Source organism: Typha angustifolia, chromosome 10, assembly GCF_048772165.1.
Source record: "Typha angustifolia cultivar Huaian chromosome 10, ASM4877216v1, whole genome shotgun sequence".
Taxonomy (NCBI): Eukaryota; Viridiplantae; Streptophyta; class Magnoliopsida; order Poales; family Typhaceae; genus Typha; species Typha angustifolia.
Genome location: NC_133248.1, coordinates 2,773,773 through 2,796,756, shown reverse-complemented (window position 1 = coordinate 2,796,756; position 22,984 = coordinate 2,773,773). Strand labels below are relative to the sequence as shown.

The window sequence follows — 22,984 nt, the reverse complement described above, 5'->3', positions numbered from 1 at the left end:
CAATAATATTAACTGATAATAGTTAAATAATTAAAATTAATATCTATTTTAATGAAGAATGACGAGGAATATCAAAGACTTTATTTGTCGGCACAAGAATAACATGAGAATGCTGGGTTAAATATTGTCAACAATTTTCAAAACTCATCTACTAATAGTATTCCTCATTGTAATCTCTCACATAGTCTTCATTAAAGTTCCAAGTATTAGAATCAAGATCAGGATTGAGATCAATATATCAGTTTTGACCTGGGATCGGGATTAGTTAGGGCTAATCCCTATCCATTTGAATAGATCCCACTCAGGATCAGTTGAAATTAGGAACCATGGTCTTAATGCAAATATGAATTTTATAATTCTTCTATGATATGATATGGATATTGAATATGTATGGGGATGATCGACACTGACATGTGCACACTATAAGCCTATATTAGTATTTTAATAGGCAGCTATCGCGGCCAGCCAGCCACCCCAGAATCCACCTAGGTAGCTTGCAATGGCGGGCATGCTGTCTTATCTTTTGGCAGCTCGCGCAGTCCGTTTAGTCATTAAAGCGGGTTGGGTAATACGTTAACAAATTGGACTATCCAATGGCGAAAGTAAGCAATCTTTTACCTTTTTTTCTTCCTCTATTACGGCATGGTCGGCAAGTGTCGCAGCACATATCATGCCTGTGGCACGGCGTCGTTGCATGACAACAATAATAATAATGCATAAAGAATTATAATATGAATCATAACTAGCAACATGCTTTTTATTTCAATACGCTGAATTTCTAAATATTTAATGAATGCCATGTCTTAATTGGGTTTGTGCCTTGTGGATCCACATCAACTAAAAGTCACTTTAAGATAACGTTCGTGTCTTTTACTCTTAGTAGAATCGATTAGGATTACCAGAAGGTGTCATTATATTAAATGCACTCTGTCTTTTCTCTTAAGAGTCACTAGAAGGTATCGCTATGTGATAAACACACTTTATCTTTTCCTCTAAGGGTCACCATATAATAAACACATCCTATCTCTTTCACTAATCGTTGAGAGAAATTAGAATTACTGTAAAAAATCTTTTGATCTAATATAATACTGTTCCCTAATCCCGCCAAAATCACCTAAGAAAGTTCCTACAGTAGTCTTAAAAAAGACCGTCTCTTGGACTTTCAGATAGATTTGAGTTACCATAGAAAGTTGCCAAGATCTATATTGTGACTATTTTTTAAGTCATACTAATCACCAATTATATTTTTCCACTAATTATTTATGATCAATATAATTGCTATTTGCATAAAGGATAATAGCACTAAGTTATATATTTTGCACATAGGTAACATGATATTTAACTTGCACACAGATAACATAATATTTAATTTGCACATAAATAATTTGATATTCAATTTGCATAAAAAATACATGATAATGTAAAAGCATGAAGTACGAGACAAATAAAAACATGAGTAAACATACTCACTTGAGTTTAAGTGAAATGACTAAAATTTGAAATCTCTAATCCACGTGCTACGAAAAATCACCATATTTAATAATAAATAACAACATATTTTAATCTAACCATAATCATTATTTTTAAAAATAAAAACTAATTAAATTACTAAATTGGGCTAAATCAAGTCCAAGGATTTGGGCTGGGCTGCAGCCCACTCAAACCAAATAAATGGGATGGGCCCTTGGCCCAAAACTCATTAACTTGTGAGCTAGGTTGCAGCTAGCCTGTAGCCTACAAAATTGGTCATGACTTTGATTATGGATGGCCATGCCACGGCACGGCCTATGCTGATCGGTGGTTGGATAGCACGGCATGACACGTGCTGCATCACTTCCTAGCCATGCCGCAAGATAGGGAGAGAAAAAGAAGAGGGAGACTATTAGTGCTTTGTTGTCGCTCGTCGTGGTCCGCAACTTAAGTTTTTATTTGAAATTGACCCGATAACTCAACCCACTCGGGTTGTCTTCCTCCTCGAGCTAGTAAGGACTAGGGCATCCGCGTCACTATCGGTGACCTCAGGCATGACGGGTGACGGTGAGTGGCGAATAAAGAAGACGATGATGAAGAGTCTTCAATGAAGCGCTGCTAGGAGGGGCGCCAAGCGGCATCCCTCATGCCACGTGCCAATACGCCATCGGCAAGGCAAGTGCCGACCGACACGCTTTGTGCCGGTCGGCACGTCCATCATTGATTTTGATTTTAGGTCATGAATACAATATGAAAATTTTGGAGATTCTATAATTGTTCATCCATATCAACGTCTCGAGGGAGTATTGAGACATCGGCTCAACTCTGTGGGTTCTAATAGAGTTGTTGATCTAGTGCACAATGAGTAATTTATCGTGGAATCTAGCAAGCAAGAGAAACTTCAACTATTAGTTGTAGGTATTGAGTGGTGGGATAAGCTAAGTATATTTTCTATCTATATTTGATAGCACTTTAGTTTTAATTCATGGAGAGGATTAGTAGGTTTTTTTACTCTTGGTTGATAAGGATTTGTCCATGTAAAGAAATCTTCTGAGCAGTTCAAAAAAAGTAAATAAATCTTCTGCATGTTGGAGTGATTGCTTTGATTTATTATTTTTTATCGCTGAACTTGATTAGATTGACTTGGAAAAATCTCATCCTAGATCCATATGTATTTTTTTCAGTTCAATTTTCAATATTTAAGTTCATCGACAGTATTTGGAATGAGAGATGGAGTGATGGGCAAAATTCATGCATCTTTATTGCATTTGTATACTTTAATTTACAAAAAAGTGGTAAAGTATATTTTCAGATCAGTATGCAAGAGAGAATTGTTTCTGTGGTGCTTATGCTAGTCTCTTTTTCCATTTTCCGAGTACCTGAATGATGTTCTTTCTGAATTCCATAGTTTTCACACTTCAAGCTCTTAATTATAGTTACTTGTGTTAAATGCATGTGTTTTGGCATGGATTCCTGCAAAAACATCATTTAATTCTATGTGTTCAATTTTTTCTTCATATGTTTTTTTCTTACTGTTTCCTGTAGGGCTCTCTACCAACAGATCCCTCAGATAGAAAATTATGTGTTTGCAATCTCTTGCCTGCTGCTATTGTTATTTGTATAATTCTTTTTGGTGGGAGTGCCTTTGTCTTATTTGCGGACAATGAGGTACGCATACCTAGCCGTAGAGTGAATAATGTACTTATCAATGAAGATCAATTCTGCAAGTTATTTTTGTTGTTGTAAGAAATCATAACACTAGAGCGTAAATTCTTGATTTTACTTTTTGTGTGCTGTAAACTAAGGTTATTTTCTTCTGCAAGCTATTATTCTAATATTTAGTTGTAATGAAAATACTTACATATCTGAATTATGGAGCACAAAGGTAAGGTATTTCATGGCCTCATGATTCTAATATTTAGCTTGGCTTCCTTTTCTGGATTATGGAGATGTTCTGTAATTGATTCTTATCTTAATTCTCATGTACCTACTTTTCCTTGTTAATGTTCAGAGTTTGATAAACCTGGCTTTTTACTAAATGAATTTGAGAGACAAAATTTTCTTGATAAACTGATGACGGAAAATACCAAAATATGACTATTCCAAAGGATAGGTGGGAGTGTATGTCAATAGTCGGGCTTATTGTGAGGTTCATCATCCTGAAAGACTTGAAGGGTGGATTTTGTTACGATGAAGTTCATCAGCCAAAATTTTTGACTGCCATAGGAAGGGTTTGATTCATTTTCTGTTGTAATATAATGTATATAAAAGGTCTCATGAATTTTTTCTTTTTCCAGAGGGAAATAAGAACCAAGCAGTTTTGCAATAAGCATAACCAAATTATTTTACAAATGAACTTGTAAAACTACAGACTTACATTCAGTTTTATACTATTTTCATATTCAAAACCTAATATTTTTCTACTGATACAAATCCATGGAACAAAAAATATGGAGAGGCATATTCGATGAAATACAAGATAAGTTATCTCCATACCTATTGATGGAGTTATTATATGCAAATTGGGCCACAAAAAGAATGATATCCCAATTTCTATTATGATCACCCATGAGATATTGTAGAAAATTTCCAAGACTATGATTGACGACCTTAGTTTGACCCAAGGATGGTCGTGCCGGTTGGCACGCCCCGTGCCGATCGGCATTTGTCGTGCTAGTAGAGGCACGGCACTTAGCACGGGGTGTGCTAGTGGCACACTCCCGTGCCGATCCGTGCCGGTTCGGCATAGTCTCGTGCTGGTCATGTGCCAATGTAGAGACATTTTTTTTTAAAATTTTTCTATTTCTATCAATTTTATCAAATTAACTTTACATATTTTCTTAACAAATATAATGTGACATGTAGAACCCATTTTTTTTTAACTTTTTCTTATTTTCATCGATTAACTTTAGTCATTTGTCATTTTTGAAATGACAACTTATTTGTTATTTTTATTAATTGGAATGATAATTCATTTGCTAGACCAAAACAACCAAGTTGAATTTATTAGAGACAAAAGAAAGGAAATAGACCATCTGAAATTCAATATGATTATAGTTAGATGAGGAAAGGACTTGAATCTATAGGTAGCAGGATATCAGGAGAAGTGCGCCCACAGGATGATATGAGTTCATCATCATTACCATCATATCAATTACACCCACCAGAGCCATAACACCCTTATTATACTCCATATCCACAATCTGCATACGCTTATGGTGTGCCTGTGCCGATCGTTCCCATGTATATTCAATATCTATATCATATTATCGAAGAATTATAAAATTCTTATTTCTATGAAGACTATGTGAGACGTTATAACGAGCAATATTATCAGTAGATAAGTTTTGAAGAATATCGACAGTATTTAACGCAATATTTCTGTGTTATTCTTGTGCCAGCAAATGAAGTATTTGATCCTCCTTGTCATTCTACATTTAACTAGATATTAGTTTTAATTATTAAATTATTATCAATTATGTATTGAATGTTATTATGTGTTCAATTATATTATGGAGTGTTTAATCATTAATATTAATTTTAATGAATGTATTCAATCATATTATGTGTTGAATAATATTTATATTCAACTGTTGTTCTATCTTTAATAAAATAGGTTATTTATAAAAATAATCTAAAGATAAAATATTGTAATATAGATTTTAAATTTTAATACATATATTTAGACAAAAAAAAATCAAAGATTGATATACCAAAGACTCAAAAACATCTCTAAATATCTTAAAAAATTTATTAAAAATATTATAAATGTGTGCCACTGGCACGGAGGGGGGCGGGGGGTGTTGGGGGTTGGGGGTGGGGGGGTAGGGGTGAAAACGGATCGGATACAGATCGGATAGTGCTTAACTCATATCCGGATCCGTATTTTTAGTTCGGATACGGATATTGGACGGATAGCAAAATTTAAAACCATATCCTAACTAAACGGATACGGATAATTTTCGGATAAAGGATCGGATCTTAAACGGATATTGATTGAATTTAAAATTATTATAATATTTTATTTAAATATAATTAACACAAAATTATTAAGAGTTTTACAACAAATAGTTTTTTTGTATGTCAAATATATAAAATTAGAGAAATTAATCTCTATAAATAATATATAACGTATTATTAGTAATAATATTAATATTTACTATTTAAATAAGCAAACTAAACTGTAAATTATTTTAAAAAATATGCGGATAAACGGATATCCGATATCTGTATCCGAATCCGAAAAATATATCCGACCCGTATCCGAATCCGTATCCGAATTTTAAAAAAAAATTCTATCCGTATTCGAATCAGATAGAAATTTTTTATCCGAATCCGATCCGAGTCGGGTCGGATAGCGGGTCAGGTCGGAGTTAATCCGACCCGTTTTCACCCCTATGGGGGGGGGGGGGGGGGGGGGGGCGTGCCGATGGTGGCACGGCCATCACTAGTTTGACAATTGGTTTGGGGATGATAGGCTATGGAGAGCTTTAATTTTGTTCCAACCATATGCTATAAGATTTTCAAAAAATAACTCATAAAGTAAATATCGCAGTCAGATACAATAGTTTTTGAAAGACCATATAACTTAACTATATTGAAAAAATACAATTTTGCCACATGAGAAGCATCAGAGGTCTTGACACAAGGAATAAAATGAGCCATCTAGAAAAGCAATCCACACAAAAAAAAAAAAAATACTTCAAAGATATTAGTTCTCCTGAAATGGTGAACACAAGATGCTTAGGGTCCTTGATAGACTAACACAAAGGGAATAATTTTTTGGAATGCAATTGTTGGAAAAAGGAAACACCCCAAAAACTTATTTCAATAAGCGTGGAATATAAAATGAAAACATGTCATCTGACTTTCTAGTTAACATGGAAACCTAGCCAGGTATATCATGACTAAGGGAACAAAGTACATGCAAATATTATCACAATTTGAATTTGGAATCATAACCGACCATGTACCCCAGTAGGCTTGATATATACGGAGCCATAACAAATAAACTTTCCAAATCCACAATATAAAGAATTCAATATGAACTACTAACTCCAATTCAATAATTAATAAAACTCCAAAAAGGTAAAACAAAATTCAAATTTGACAACCAATGCCAATAGCTAGTCTTAGAAACAAAATACAACTGAAAAGAAACAACCAAATCCTAAGTAGAGGTAAAGTCTCAATGTATGACGCTCAGTTGCTATGCTGACCAACGCTTGAAATGTTTGGAGAGGAGAGGGGATTCCATGAGCCAATAATTATAGCTCAAGGAGTGAAATTCACTCAAAAGCCAAATAAATCCAAAATTCCGTAAGCATCAAAGGATCCATGTCTGTCGACGGACCACATCGATTGCACTGAAATGGTCCTTGCCACATATGCCACCTATTCAAGGTGGAAAGAGGTTAATCGGGTTGGTCGATGATGATAAAAATCTATCCTATGGTTGACAGTCATGGATCTCATTTTGATGATGATCTGAGCTACGGGGCACTAATGGAAAGCACCAACGGCGTGAGGCTAACCATGCAAAGCTTTCGGCGTGATGCACCTTGCCAACGAAGTTGACAATACAAAAATTAAGGTATGCTACGATTTACTCTATTAAACTAAAATTATATACAAGAAGTGATAGAGAACTTACAGTTGAATCGAAAGCTTATAGATCCATCATTCTTCTTTACGAAGAGTAATAGTGCTCCTCAGGATGGCACATTCGGACGGATGAAGCCAAAATCTAGTAACTCTTGAAGTTGAGTCTGCAGATCCCAGAGTTTTATTGGCGCCATTTTGTAAGGTGTCTTTTATATTGGTACAGTGCTAGGAAATAGGTGAATGTTGAAATCTATCTCTCTGTTAGGTGGAAGATCAGGTACACATACGAGAAGTCATTCACTGCTAGAAGTTTATGAATCTTCTGCTCCGACCATAAATGCCATATCTTTGGCATCCTTTCCTCAACAATTAATTTGCTTGAAGGGCTAAGACAACATTGATTGCAGGAATATTCCTCTCACTTTGAAAAAGAAAAATTTGGTCTCTCTTGAATAACAAACACGACTCTTCATTCTACAATAGACTATTGCATGTTGTGTAGATAGCTAATCTATGCCCAGTATGACATCAAAGTCATGGATCCCAAAATCGGCTGATCCTGATCCAAACCTAAAACCAGTCTAGTGATTGGTTTCGATTTGGGATTGACCAGTATTGGCTAAAACTTGACAGATTAGCCAAAACTGAATTTTTTAAAGATTTAGTTTGAATCTAAAAAATATTTAACCTATAATTGATGTCCTCAGCTGTTATCTTTTCAAAACTTTTTAATTTTTATCCTCTATCTCTCACACTGTCCTTTCATCCATCACATCTCATCAAGCTCATCGGGTGCCAATCTGGTGAGCCCTTCCGACTACTCCACACTATGGTGAACTCGGATAGGTTTTATCTTTTTCGTTTCTCTTCTTTCTTTTTTACCCACTCTTATTTTTGTTTACTGCTATAGAACAACCCTTTGTTCTTTCTCACACTCTCTTTCTCACTCATGTAGTCAGGCTTCCCACAATTGTAGTAGTTCTAGGGCACACTATTGCATTCCACATTAGACAAATGAGAGTGTCTATACTTTGAGCAGTTCTTGGACTAATTCAGCCTATCACCTCCCCTAGATAGGTTCGACCCACTTCTAGTTCTAGTAGATTGTCCACCTCTGTTGCTCTATCCCTGGAAGGGCTTTTGTCTCATGTTTGGGTGTTCTCATTCCTGACAAAGCTCCTCAATGCTCCTTTCGACAAGGAGTGCCTCAGATACCATTTTTCATTAACTATTATGTGTGTTACAAAGTATAGCAGCTCAATGAACTTGGCTTTGAAGTCCACCATTAACATGCCCCACTGCTTCAACTCGAAGAACTCATCATGCTTATGTTTCTTCAAGGCATGGGATAATACTTCTCGAAGAAGATTTTTAGGAGACGTCCTATAAGTAGCAGCTCTTCATTGATGATGTGCATACATGATCTCTTTCAAGATTTTTAGAGTGAAGATAAGTATAAAATTCCACTTAATGTGATAAAATAACTCATGGCTAACCTGAACACGTGCAATCAGACCTCCATTTGACTCTACAGGGTGACTTAGATGACTCAAACTAAGCTCTAATACCAGTTTTGTCACGACCTTTATTCGGAATCATGACTGACCATCTACTCCAATAGATTGAGATACATGAAGCCTTAATAAATAAACTTTCCAAATCCATAATATAAAGAATTTAATATGAACTACTAACTCTAAGTCAATTAATAAAACTCCAAATGGGTAATAACAAAATCCAAATTTGACAACTAATATCTCTCCAAATAAACTAAGGTAACAAATAGTTTTAGAATCATAAATAACCAATGCAACTGAAAGTAAACGACTACATCTTAAGTGGAGGTAGAGTCCCAGTGCACCATGCTCAGTCGCCATATTGACCAGCACTTGAAATGGTGGGAGAGAATTTCATAAGCTAAAAACTATAGCTTAATAAGTGAAATCCACTTAAAAGCCAAATGTGTCCAAAATCCATAAGCATGATTCAAAATTTACGGTTTTGCAATTTATAATACTAAACATGTTCACAACAATAATGAAGCACCAAGGATGATAATGTGGATTATAATTGATAATATGTTTATTATTTCAATATTAAAAAACTGCCATATTTCTCATTCAGTTTTATACTTTATGGATTCACATCAACGATAAATCATCTAGATGATACTTGGGTCTTTTATTCTTAGCTGATTTGATTAGGGTTACTAGAAGGTCTCACTATTTGATAAATGCACGCTATCTTTTCCCCATAAGAGTCACAAAAAGGTGTCATTATGTGATAAACGCACTATATTTTTTTTACTAACCTATTAAGAGAGATTAGAATCATTGTAAGAAGTCTTTCAATCTAGCCTGAGAATATTTTTAATCTGGTTAAAGTCACCTAACAAAGTCATCGCAGTGATCTAAAATAGGACTATCATCTGAACTTTCAGATCAACTTGAGTTACTACAGAAAGTCGCAGAGTGATCTATACCAAACTGTTATCTAAGTCATACTAGTCACAACCAAGGTTCCCAGTATCGGGATCGGTATCGGCCGTCCAGAAAAACGATACGTATTGGCTGTATCGGCCGTTCGTATCGGATCGGACTATTTTTTAATTATATAAAATTCTAAATATTATTTAAAAATGCAGAAAAATTTAGAAAAAATGACAACAAATAAGAAAATAAAAATTACTCACATATGAAGTCTAAAAACTTAAAAAAATGTATTAACTTACTCAAAATTTAAAACTTTGTTGAATACCGAGCTGGTTCTCATAAATTTCTAGTCTTCATCATCATAATCACCATAAGTTTGTAAATATTGATGTCTGGGACCTGATGCTCCAAAAAGTGATTCCATCATACTAGTCATATTGTACGGATCTTGTTGTGTGACTTGCGTTTGAGGAGGATAATAACCAGCATTTGGATCTTGTGCCTGAGAATACTGAAGATACTGAGGATAATAACTAGCATATGGATCTTGTGATGGCTCCAAATAATAAATACTCGATGTACCATAATCATAGGAACCAAAATGCATCTCATGACGACGTCGCTGATATGTATATATATCCTCAGTTTCTCTATCTTCACTCGTTATGCCTCCTTGACTTTCCTCAACAAATTTAGATGGAACGATCTCACCACCATATGTATCATCAGGACTATGACTCGTACCAGCCTCTGCCCTCGTCGTGGTCTCTCCCAATATTTCATCTAACCATGAGTTATCTCTGTCATCTAATAACCTGTCCTCCATTTCTCTGATCTATGGAGTCAAGGGGTCTTCTTCATCAAAAACATGATTTAAATCAATCATTTGTTCATTTTCTGCCTTTCTTCTTAAATTTCTCTCCCTCAATCTCATATTATAATGACAAAAAACTAACTTCTCCAATCTTTCCATTGTCAATCGGTTGCGTGTTTTTGTGTGGATTAAGGAAAAAGTAGTCCAATTTCTTTCACACTGTGATGAAGACACAGTTTGACTTAAAATCTTCTTTGCTATTGGCGTCAAATTTGGTGCCTCCTCCCATCCATAAATAGATCACCATGCAGTTGGAGTGTTATGAGATATTGCTGCAGCAACTTTAGCAGTAATGAATTGCCCAGCTCTCAATCTATATCTCTCCATCTGAAATCAGAAATATATTATTAGCTTATTGATTATATTGAAAGTTAAAACTTGAAACAAATAATAATAAAATTATTTAATTGAATCATAACTCACTTCTTTATCGCACAGGATTTGTTTATGAATATCGGGCTCAAGCTTGCTGATTACCTTTCTAACCCCTAACAAGACTTCACTATCATTATTGACATTTTTAGAGAATTGAAATCTTGGATTAAGAAAATACCCTGTAGAAATTTAAAATTTGTAAATTGTAAGCATTCAAAATTTTAAATATTCATAAATAAAAGTAAATTAAAACTTAAAACTTAAAAGCATGCTTACCAGCAGCGTGTATATCTCTATGTAGTTGTTTGTTCCATTTAGAATCAATCATCTTCCACCACTTCCTATAACTTTGGCCCACATTTTTTTTATTGATTCTTTAGCTATGTCCATTGCCTCATATAAGAAACCCATCTCAGACTTGTCATCACTGTCTACAAGTCTTAATACTTTGACAAGAGGCTCAAATACTGTGGTGGCAATTGTAATATTATCCCAAAATGTATTTCCAAGAGCCATATTTTTCAAAGTTTCACCTAAAGATTTATTTTTAGGTTTCATATTCTTAATTTTCATAGACCACTCCTGTGATGTAAACATCCGCATAATATCATCCTTGTAGCACATGATACTCTCTAAGGCTAAAAAGTGAGTGACAAATCTAGTGACGCCGGGTCTGATGATCTCCCTACCACCAGTCATCTGTCTGAGTAAATTAAGAACCCAACCATGGTTATATATAAAATTTGTTAACCTCTGACCTTCACATATGACCATGTCAATTTTAGGCTCTTTTGCAATATCCTCTAACATCAGATCAATACAATATGCAGCACATGGCGTCCAATATAAATGAGGTCTTTTAATCATCAGTAAATTTCCAGCAGCTTTATAATTTGCCCCATTATCAGTAACCACTTGGACTACTCTTTTTTCACCGATTTCTTATACCACCTCATCCATCAACTGACAAATATAATCTGCATTTTTGAAATGAACAGTAACATCCACAGACTTCAAAAATATTGTCCCCATGCCAGAGTACACTAAGAAATTAATTATATTTCTTCTGTTTTGTGTACTCCACCCATCACACATCAGTGTACAACCAAATTCATCCCAATACCGTTTAAATGTCTCAATATAAGTATGAAGTTCATTTACCTCTGAGTCAAGATATTTAGTAGCAATATCATTTGAACAAGGAGGGGGAACACTAGGCCCTACTGATTGTATAGCATCCACCATAGTGTGATAGTAAGGGCTATCAGCTACATTGAAAGGAATATGATTGTAGAAGAAAAATTTAGAGATAGCTTTACCAATGTGTTTCTTTGCATTTTTAATTCCTTTGAGAGTTGTCTTGATTGAAGTCTGTGTACGACCTCTTTTTGTTTGAAGATATGTATCCATTAGTCCAATATTTTCAGACTCTGCTGTAACACCAGGAGTCCTATGGGTAGAACTGCTGCCTCCATATTCTCTCTCTCCTCGTATATTAACTGATCTAGATCTCTGAAAGTTATCACCAGTGCTTTTTCTCATCTCTTCCTCTTCTTTATGCATATTTCTGCTCTCTTTCATTGCCCTCCTCATCTGTCTGTCCTCCTCATCCTCCTCACTTTGCTCACTGCTATCATCATCAATGTGTACAGGATTATGCATCAATTCTTCACGAATCATTGACTCTCTTTGTTGTGTAGATTGTTTATCCTTCTTTTTGCCAATTAAATGAGCCAACATCTGCTTTCTAACTTCCAAAGACACTTGAGTGCAAACTGCTATATTTCCTTGTCTTCCAGCTAAATATTCTTTCAAACGGCTGACACCACCACTCATTTTCTTTCCACACCAGTTACATTTAACGCGTCTTTTATCTTGCCCAATAGTGCTGCAATGTTGCCACCCAATGTCAGTATCATATGACTTCTCTTTTGGAGCCATTGATATTTTAGCTCTGCAACTAAAAAACATAAATAAAAATTAAAATAAAATATAGTCTCTACTCTCTACTGCAGCAGCAGCAGCAAGCTGCAGCAAGCAGCAATGCTGCTGTGAGCTGCAGGTGCGCAGCAGCACCTGTTGCAGGTGCAGGTGCAGCTGCTGCACAATGGAAAAAAAAAAAAACTGAAAAAAAACTTACCGAAGGTCGCCGGAGATCGAGGTCGTCGGATAACGTCGCCGGAGGTCGAGATCACCGGAGAGATGGAGATCTACTCACTATTCAGTCACCGGTGAGAAAGAGAGTAAGAGATCCGTGAGAAAGAGAGAAAGAAAGAAAAGAGAGAAAGAGAGGAAAGAGAGGAAAAGAGAGAAAGAGAGAGAGAAAAGGGAGAGAGGCAGGGGGGGGGGGGGGTGGGGGGTGGGGTGGGGACATCAATTATTGAGTCCCCCGGGTCGGATCCGACCCGTTTCGGTCGGGATCGGCCGTTTCGAAACCCGATCCGAAACCAGTCAACTGACTGGTTTCGGCTGGGATCGGGATCGGCCGAAACTGGGAACCTTGGTCACAACTTTAGTTTCAACTAGCTATTCATGATCAATATATTTGTTATTTGCACGAAGGATAGCAATACACAAAGATAACATGATATATATTGCACATAGATGACATGATGAGATTCCACGAAGATAACATCGTAGATATTTGCATAAAGGTAACATCATATATTTTTGAATATAGATAACATTATAGTGTAAAAGCACAAAATATGAGACAATTGAAAACATGAGTGAATCTACTCACCTTATTCTAAGTGAAATAACTGAAATAATATATTTTAATCTAGCCAGAAATATAATTTTTAAAATTAAAACTAACTAAATATCTAAATTGAGCCAAATCAAGCCCAAAGAGTTGGGTGGCCTACAACCCACCCAGTAAATTGACTTTGGCTGGGCTGCGGTTAGCCCACAGCCTAACAACCCAAATAAATGGATTGGCTGAAGGCCTAAATTCTTTTATTTCACAGAATGGGCTGCCAGTCCACAAGGCAATCAAATTTGGGTTGGATCTTCTCAGACCCAAAACCCGAAATAAAACCCACTCAAGTTGAGCCATCACCCTCATCTTCTTCCTTGAGGGATCACTATGTATAAGTTGATAGCTTCCTTGTAGTCTCTTTGAAATGTATTTCAAGAGCTGTGAATTTATCCATGTTAGTTCAATATGCATTACTTGAGATAATTTGAGTCCAAAGACAGAGAAGTCTACCTTCTTGCCAAGACAATGCCAGCATGCTTCGCAAAGTGCCGGTAACTAACAAGAAAGGGGCACGACATAATAAGGCAATACCTGTTGCCTGTGTTTGGTGAAACATCTAGCTTTGGGAAACTAGCAAATACTTTCAAATTATCCAACTTATTTCAGTTTATTTTTCTGGTCTCATTCCATTAACTAGCCAATGTACTAAGAGTCTAAGATTGTATTCTGATTTTCTGGTTTGCAGCTCTGTCATTTTGTTCACATATTGTTTTGCTTATTATTTTCAAGTAATGATGTTAAACTACCTGCTTCAGTTTTTGGTCAAAATGGAGAGATACATTATCTTTTTTCTGTCTGTATATCTTTTTCTACTTGTAGTGCTCGCTCTTTTTTCTTCTGTCTCTCTCCCCCCTCTCTTGTTTCCTTTTCCTTCATTTGTGGGCAGTGAAAAGTCTCATAAACTTTTAATATATTCTTTATCTTTCCATTATGATCTTGGTATTTTCCATTGACAAGTAGAGTTATGGCTTTGTCATAGCATTTTAGTAGTATTCTTCTTGTCTCACTTTGCAGAAAATACCGGCATGGTTAGTTGCTAACTTTGGAGAAATGAATCAGACTGCTCAATCTCATATATGCGAGGTTATCTCCTTTATGCACCTACTTAATGATCTTTCCTATCAATCTCTTTTGGGAACCTATTTCTATTCTGCTTCCAAGTTGATGTTCTCAAGGATAAATTTATATGTCAATTACTTATGATTTACTTGCTATGATTTTAGAGTCAATGCAAGCCTGTAGGAAGTGAATTATTGCCAGAAGGGATTATCAGCCTGACATCCGATCTTGAAATGGAACCTTTATTGCGAATTCCAGAAAGAAAGGTTTGTTGAATGTGCATCTGCTGGAGGAAATATATTCTAGCTTTGTAGCTATGGACTTACATAATTTTCTTCATGGTTGTTTGTGTTAAGCTATTATTTCTTCTCCTACTCCGTATACCCTGAGAAGATTTAGCAAGTGTTGGTACACATCCATATAAATATATACCTATAAATTATGTTTTCCCTAACATATGTTTAGCAGGTTAGAACCTCATTTTTTAAGTCTCCCACTATGATTTCCCTTGTTTAGAGTACCTGAAAAAGCAAGATAAGAAGATATTTTCATTTCTTAGTATAGGTTCTTGTTGAACTAGATAATAGCCTGATTTTATTGTATCTCTGACCTAGATTAGACCTTGACTGGATTTAAGACACCCCCTTTTAATTATTCAATTGGACATGATATTCTGACCAAATCTTTGCATGACCTTGTATATTATATTATTATGCTTGTTGCTAAATACCTATACTCTGAAAGGAATGAATTTGTATACCTAGACTTTTTGTGGCCCATGACTGGTTCAACAAAATTTGGATGCCATTATTTTTAACCTAGCTTGAGATCCCGTAACATGAAACCCATTGCCCTTATATGCTTAATTATATTAAATTGAAAATAAAAATTGTGTGTTAAAGGTGTGATAAATCAATGATGGCCGTGCTACCATCAGCACATATTCATACTATTTTTAATAAAATTTTTAGAATATTTATAGATGTTTTTGGATCTTCGATATGTCAATATTTAATTTTTGATTTGAATATATGTATTAAAACCTACATTATAGTGTTGTATCTTTAGATTTTTTATGTAAATGACATATTTTATTTGAAGATAAAATAATAGTTAAATATAAATATTATTCAACTCATAATATAATTGAGTACATTTATTAAAACTAATATTAATAATTGAACACTCCATAATATAATTAAATACTCGATAATATAACTGAACACATAATAATATTCGACACATAATATTAGTTGATAATAATTTAATAATTAAAACTATTATTTAGTTGAATGTAGAATGACAAAAATGATTAAAGACTAAATTTGCCAGCACAAGAATGTTGTATTAAATATTATTAATATTCTTCAAAACTCATCAACTAATAGTATTACTTATTGTAATTCTCATATAGTCTTCATATAAATAAGAATTTTATAACTCTCTTATGATATGATATGGATATTGAACATGCACGAAAACGACTGACATCGGTATAAGCATAGGCACACCATAAGTATATGCATATTGTAGATATGGAGTTCAAATCTTGTTTATCCCCATTTTAACCATATTTTTTTATTATCTATTGTGGAACACTCCAATATCTTTCGCCTGTCCATATGTGATATCTAGGATGCTACATGTTGGAGGCGTGTAAAAGGTATATGATATATTATTGGTCTATTATTTAACAATTTAGGCTTTTAGATAAGTTTGTCATGACCCAAAATAGGAATCATGACCGGCCATGCATCTCAATATGCTTGAGATGCACAAAGTCTTATTAATACTCTCTACGTATACGATGACAAAATAAATAAATAAAATGAGAATGTGCTTTATTAAATTTTATAACTAATTGCAATGAAGATAAAAACAATGTTAATATTTTTGAGTCTCTAAATTAAATAAATAAAACTTCTAATCTAAAGCACAAAATCTAAAAGAGCGGAAAGGTAAATAGGTGAATCCTAAGTGGAGGTGGAGTCCGGGTACATCTCGCTCAGTCGCCCTGCTGACTATTACCTGAAATAAATAACAATACAAAAACAATAGAACCCGTGAGCCAACAATTATAGCTCAGTGAGTGGAATCCACTCGAAAACCAAATAAATTTTAATTCATATTAATGCTGAATAAATTAAACTAAAAGCAATAATAATATCCATCACAATATGCAGTAGGCATGCTCTCTAAATAATAGCGATGATAACAATAGAGAGATGTCACAACTTGTAACCTTGTACGTTTTCAACATATTAACATCTTTTGATACTTATACTGTCATATGTCTCAATGGGTCTAAACCCTGTGGATCCACATCAACTAGAAGTCACCTCGAGATGACGCTCGGGATTTTTCTTCATAGCTGATCCGATTAGGGTCATCAGAGGGTATCACCCTGTGATTAACATACTCTGTCTTTTCCTCTAACCGTTGAGAGAAGTTAGAGTCACCTAGGAAATTTTCTCATTCTTCCTAGGACTGTTCCCTAACTCTGCTAGAGTCACCTAAGAAAGTCACCACAGTGATCTAATTTAGGACTTTCCCGTAGACTTCTAGATAGACTTGAGTCACCAAGGAAAATCGCAAACGATTTATACCGGGACTGTTCTCTAGGTCGTATCAAATACTAATCTCATTTTTCTTTTTACAAATTTCAATATTTGCACGAAGTATGGTGATGCACTGAATATAATAATTAAATGCATACAGAAAATAAAACAATTAAATTTTCGCACGTACTGATGAAATAAATAGATTTGCACACAGAAATTGCAACAATTTAATTTTTACACATAAGGGTGAAATAAATAAATTGCACACAGAAAATTTACATGGTCCAACAAAGATACGAAATATAATAAAATAAACATGTGACTGAACCCACTCACCTGAGTCTAAGCAAGACAACCGAAACCTCAAATCTCTAGCTCACGTACTAGAATTCACCACGAAGGAATCACGAAGTGGTCTCCGATGGCTTCGACGACGCTCCGGCTGGCCGATTCGACGGCGTGACTCCGTCGGCAAGAAAAGAAAGAAAACGGTGGAGGAGAAGAAGGCTGGGAGGGGGGTGTTGAGGAGAGAGAGAGGATTAGGGTTAAATTTATAGGTTAGGAGAGGATCAAACCTAATCCGATTCGGATTAGATGAAATCCACCCTTATCCGTGCTTCGTTGCGTACCGGAGAGGGAGAGGGGAGGGGCTGCACGTGCAGAGCACGTGCACCCTCCTCTCTCAACCCCAATTTTTTTTTTCTGGTTCTAACAAAGTTAGTTACCTAACATTTATCAGAACCAGAATATAAAAAAAAAAAAAGTGGTTGAGAGAGAGGAGGGTGCACGTGCTCTGCACGTGCAGCCCTCCCCTCTCCCTCTCCAGCACGCATCGTGGCACAGAGAGAGAAAAATCACGCCTAATCCGGATCGGATTAGGTCTAGATTTTTCTCTTCTAATCTATAAATTGGACCTTAATTATCTCTCTCTCTGCTTAATTATCTCTCTCTCTCTCTCTCTCTCTTTTCTTCCTCCTTCACCGACGGAGTCGCGCCGTGGAACCGGCCTGCCGGAGCGTCGTCGGAACTAGCGGAGACCACCACTCGATTCCCCCGTAAGCCCTCTCTCTCCCCTCAAAGTTAATTTAAGAAATATAGGGTTTAGTGAACTTACCTAATTTTTGAGGGTTTTCGGCCTCATTGGTAATTTGGCCGGCCGGTGGCTTCGAGTCGCGGCCGCTACCTCCGGATCCCGTCAGGAACTGAGAATGCGCCGGCGAACCTCCGCCGTGGCGGCTGCCGGCGTCGCCTTCTTTTTCTTTTTCTTCTTTTTTTTCCTCTCTTTTTCTCTCTCTCTCTTCGGTTTGGGGAAGACAGACTCGGGTTGCCCGAGTCTGATCTTATCCCTTTTAGTGATGGATTCGGGTCGGGTTGGATCCGAATCCAAGGAACCCGACCCGGTTCCATTATCTAATTGGATTGGGCCTTGGCCTAATCCATTTAAGAATTTAATTGGGTGGGCTGCGGGCCAACTGCAGCCCAGCCCAATTGATTTGGGCTTATTTTAGCCCAAATTAATTATTCTTAGGTTAAATTGTATAAACATTTTTAATAATTGTTTTGATTAAAAAATGTTATTGTTATTTATTATTTAAGGTGGTGATTTTTAGTACGTGGGCTAGAGATTTGAGATTTTGGTTGTCTTGCCTAGACTCAGGTGAGTGGGTTCACTCACGTGTTTATTTTATTGTATTTCGTATTTTTGTCAAACCATGTAAATTTTCTGTGTGCAAATTATTTATTTCACCCTCATGTGTAAAAATTAAATTGTTGCAATTTCTGTGTGCAAGTCTATTTATTTCATCCGTACGTGCGAAAATTTAATTGTTTTATTTTCTGTGTGCATTTAATTATTATATTCAGTGCTTCACCATACTTCGTGCTAATATTGAGAATTTTGAAAAAAAAAATGAGACTAGTATTGATATGACTTAGAGAACAGTCCCGGTATAAATCGTCTGCGATTTTTCCGTGGTGACTCAAGTCTATCTGGAAGTCCAGGGGAAAGTCCTAAATTAGATCATTGCGGTGACTTTCTTAGGTAACTCTTGCGGGGTTAGGGAACAGTCCTAGGAAAAATGAGAAAATTTTCTAGGTGACTCTAACTTCTCTCAACGGTTAGAGGAAAAGACAGTGTGTTGATCACAGGGTGATACCCTCTGATGACCCTAACCGGATCAGCTATGAAGAAAAGTCTCGAGCGTCATCTCGAGGTGACTTCTAGTTGATGTGGATCCACAGGGTTTAGACCCATTGAGACATATGACAGTATAAATATCAAAAAGATGTTAATATGTTGAAAACGTGCAAGGTTACAAGTTGTGATATTTCTCTATTGTTATCATTGTTATTATGTAGAAAGCATGCCTATTGCATATTATGATGGATATTGTTGCTTTTAGTTTAATTTATTCAGCATTAATATGTTTTAAAATTTATTTGGTTCGAGTGGACTCCACTCACTGAGCTATAGTTGTTGGCTCACGAGTTCTATTGTTTTTTGTATTTGTTTATTTATTTCAGGTAATAGTCAGCGGGGCGACTGAGCGTGATGTACCCGGATTCCACCTCCACTTAGGATTCACCTATTTACCTTTCCGCTCTTTTAGATTTTGTGCTTTAGATTAGAAGATTTTATTTTATTTTATTTTAGTTTAGAGACTCAAAAACTTTAACCTTGTTTTTATTTTAATTGCATTTAGAAATAAAATTTTAATAAAGCACATTCTCATTTTATTTATTTATCTTGTCATTGTATACGTAGAGAGTATTATTAAGGCTTCGTGCATCTCAAGCATATTGAGATGCATGGCCGGTCATGATTCCTATTTTGAGTCGTGACAGAAGGTCTTCAATATTGATAATTATACTGGATCCAACCCAAGTCTATTTTTCAAATTTATTGGAGAATTGGTGACTTTCCAAAAGTTTTGGCACCACTTTTGGTGAAAGTGGATATCTCTCAAAGTTACTGTCTTTTGTGCACATAGGTTACAATATGACAACAATGCTGAACAACAGCCAAGTGAAGAAACACTGACCTTGACAGCGATCCACTGTCATCATAAGTAGTTCATTAGATGCAAACCTACCCTGCCAAATTAGTTTTGAAACTCATTTATTTTTCTAGAATTAGTTTGCAGAAAATGTTGATCTTACTGCAAGTCCTCAACAATATAGTTATGATGTTTTGTAGTATTACTTGTTGGATCATGCATAAACTAATATGGCTGATCACATTATTGGCGATTCATCAGTCAAGATCATAAGCAACTGATTCAGATGGTTGTTCTTGTATTTGATACCTTTGTAACTTGCCTGATGTTTGCAAGTAAGGCCTATAATTTGGGTGTTGATCCATGCTAAGATCTCCAATTATCTTTACATGGATTGAATGTGCTTATCAGATGTCTACTCTGCAGTTCATGTTTACAGAGTAAATGGCAAGTACTCCTTTGCCTTGACCCTACAGGCCACTCTTGCATTGACACCCTGATTACCTGTATGGATGACATGCAGCAAGTGCAAAACTTACGGATATGAATTTCAGAGAATCAAAAGTTCAAAACTAACACTTAAACCTGATTGAACCCAGTCAAATTTCTTACTGCTTTTAGTGCACATCCTAGTCAAGTTACACCATTACACCATTCTGTAGAATATATTTCATAGATTTCATTCTTATGGATTAAATTGTTTTAGTTATGACTGGAAATATATTTGTATGGTTGTATCCCTTTTATTCCTTATATTTCTAACATCTCTTGGCAAATTCAGTTCCGATGTGAATGGTTTAAATTTATTAATGTGAAACCCTACAAGAATCACCTCTTATAAAGATTTCTCCACAAATTCAACCATCAAAGAGCTTGTCAGTAGGATACCGCAGAGCTTTCAATCTTTATACAGTCAAAGCATGCTATTTCTTGTATGATATGTATTTTTGACATGAACTGTTTGTTATGATGTTCCCTAACAAGACTTTATTAAGGACAGGGATCGGAGAAACCATCAAAAAGCTTGTTAGCAATTCCTGTTGGAATAAAGCAAAAGGAAGTAGTGAATAAAATTGTCTCGAAGGTGCAAATGCTTATTTTAACTTTTTGTTGCTCCATGCTGAAACTTCTGTCTGGTCTTACTTTGGTAATGTAATTGTCTGAATTTTTTGTTTATCCTTTTAGTTCCCTTCCGCTAATTTCACTGTGATGCTATTTCACTATGATGGCATTGTGGATAAGTGGAGAGACTTGCAATGGAGTGATACCGCATTGCATGTTTCTGCAATCAGTCAAACAAAATGGTAATTTTCTTTGTACCTGTAATATTAGACTGTAAGTCTGGTAAAGAAATCATGCTAAGTGTTAACAGATATTTGTGCAGGTGGTTTGCTAAACGTTTCTTGCATCCCAACATAGTTGCGGACTATAATTATATCTTCCTCTGGGATGAAGATCTTGATGTGGAAAATTTTCATCCTCTAAGGTACATGGTATATCAATTCTCCTATCATCCTATGCTTCCAACAAGCATGAACAGTTCCACATTAGAACTTCTTGTCGGTTTTTTTGATGGCTCAAAACCTCAAAAGAGTTTGATTCTTTAATAGGGGTATCTGAGTATGCTTTTCATGTATGGAATTTACAAAATGACTGGAGTACAAGTGTAATACACGGGAAGATAGTGCGTATTAATTAGGCCATATAGATAGTTGCAACCCATGCCATGAATGGAATCTTATATATCAAAAATCAAATACATTCTTATGTACCTCAAGCATTTTCCTTCTTTAAATATCTTGGATTTCAGTATCCTCTGGCACCTTATGTTAGTGTATTTTTATTGGGGAATGTTCACATTTGGCCCAAAGGATTTCGTTCTCATTTTTATGTCCCTTTTATTAGTAGTTAAATTGTGCTTCTCTTTATTGAATCTTTTCTTTTCTTCTTAATGTTTTAAATTTTTTATTCTTTTTTATTCTTCTGTTTGGAGATTTTTATGTGCTTGCAAGAAAATTGTATCAATAATGTTAGATTTTCTTTCTTTATAGTGAGTCAACCATAAGATCTGTTGAAAGTAGCCTAACAATGCATATCTATTTCAGTCTGTTTTATACTGTCATACATATTCAAGAAACAAAATCTTGCAGGTATTTGTCAATTGTCGAAAGGGAAGGACTACAGATATCACAGCCTGCATTAGACAGTGAAAGATCTGAAGTTCATTTTCTAATCACTGCTCGTTTGAAAGAAGGAGATGTACACAGGTTTTGCTTATTGTTCTAAGGAATTAAGTTTTGCCTTCTGATTAAACTTGGATTGAAATAAAGTTCAACTGATGGGTGCTTTTATCCTACTTCGAGTAATTTTAGTAAAAATGTTGACAAGTTACTATTTATTTCATGCAGAAGAACTTACAAGCTGAAAGGTGGTGAGATATGTTCTGAATACACTACTGCCCCTCCATGTGCAGGGTTAGACCTCCCCTATATTCTGCTCTATTTTTTGGCTGTGGAAATGTTCCCCCACTTATTATGTACTTTTCCTTTGACCTTAACATGATAACATCATTTGATTTTTATGGTTGATATGTAGCCTATCTAGTTGTTACTCCACCAATGTTGTGGAAGTGCTTGCTTCTCTTTGTACATCCAAAAACTGCCTATCTCTGATTCCATAGTTTCCATTATTCATTTCATGAGTTGCTTTTTCTCAAAAAAGCATAAAAGTCAAATTTTTGTTGGTCAAATAATAGATGTTGCATAGGAACTCTGGTGAAAGGTGTTGGTTACTACTAATTCCTTCTATATGTTTATTTTCCTGTCATGTATCTGTGTAACTACTTATTCCTT

At 35.5% G+C, this 22,984-nt stretch overlaps 1 protein-coding gene across 2 annotated transcripts in view; it reads left to right on the top strand.

The window, feature by feature from the left end:
• The window catches only part of LOC140768814 (uncharacterized), a 49,516-nt gene that overhangs the window by 2,900 nt on the left and 23,632 nt on the right, over positions 1–22,984 (top strand). For both annotated transcript variants that reach the window (XM_073109236.1, XM_073109237.1), the window contains exons 2-9: positions 3,016–3,138; positions 14,531–14,599; positions 14,740–14,841; positions 21,133–21,216; positions 21,318–21,436; positions 21,517–21,618; positions 22,283–22,399; positions 22,541–22,606. In XM_073109236.1, the coding sequence (XP_072965337.1) occupies positions 3,016–3,138; positions 14,531–14,599; positions 14,740–14,841; positions 21,133–21,216; positions 21,318–21,436; positions 21,517–21,618; positions 22,283–22,399; positions 22,541–22,606 (782 nt within the window). The remainder of the gene's footprint in view (positions 1–3,015; positions 3,139–14,530; positions 14,600–14,739; positions 14,842–21,132; positions 21,217–21,317; positions 21,437–21,516; positions 21,619–22,282; positions 22,400–22,540; positions 22,607–22,984) is intronic.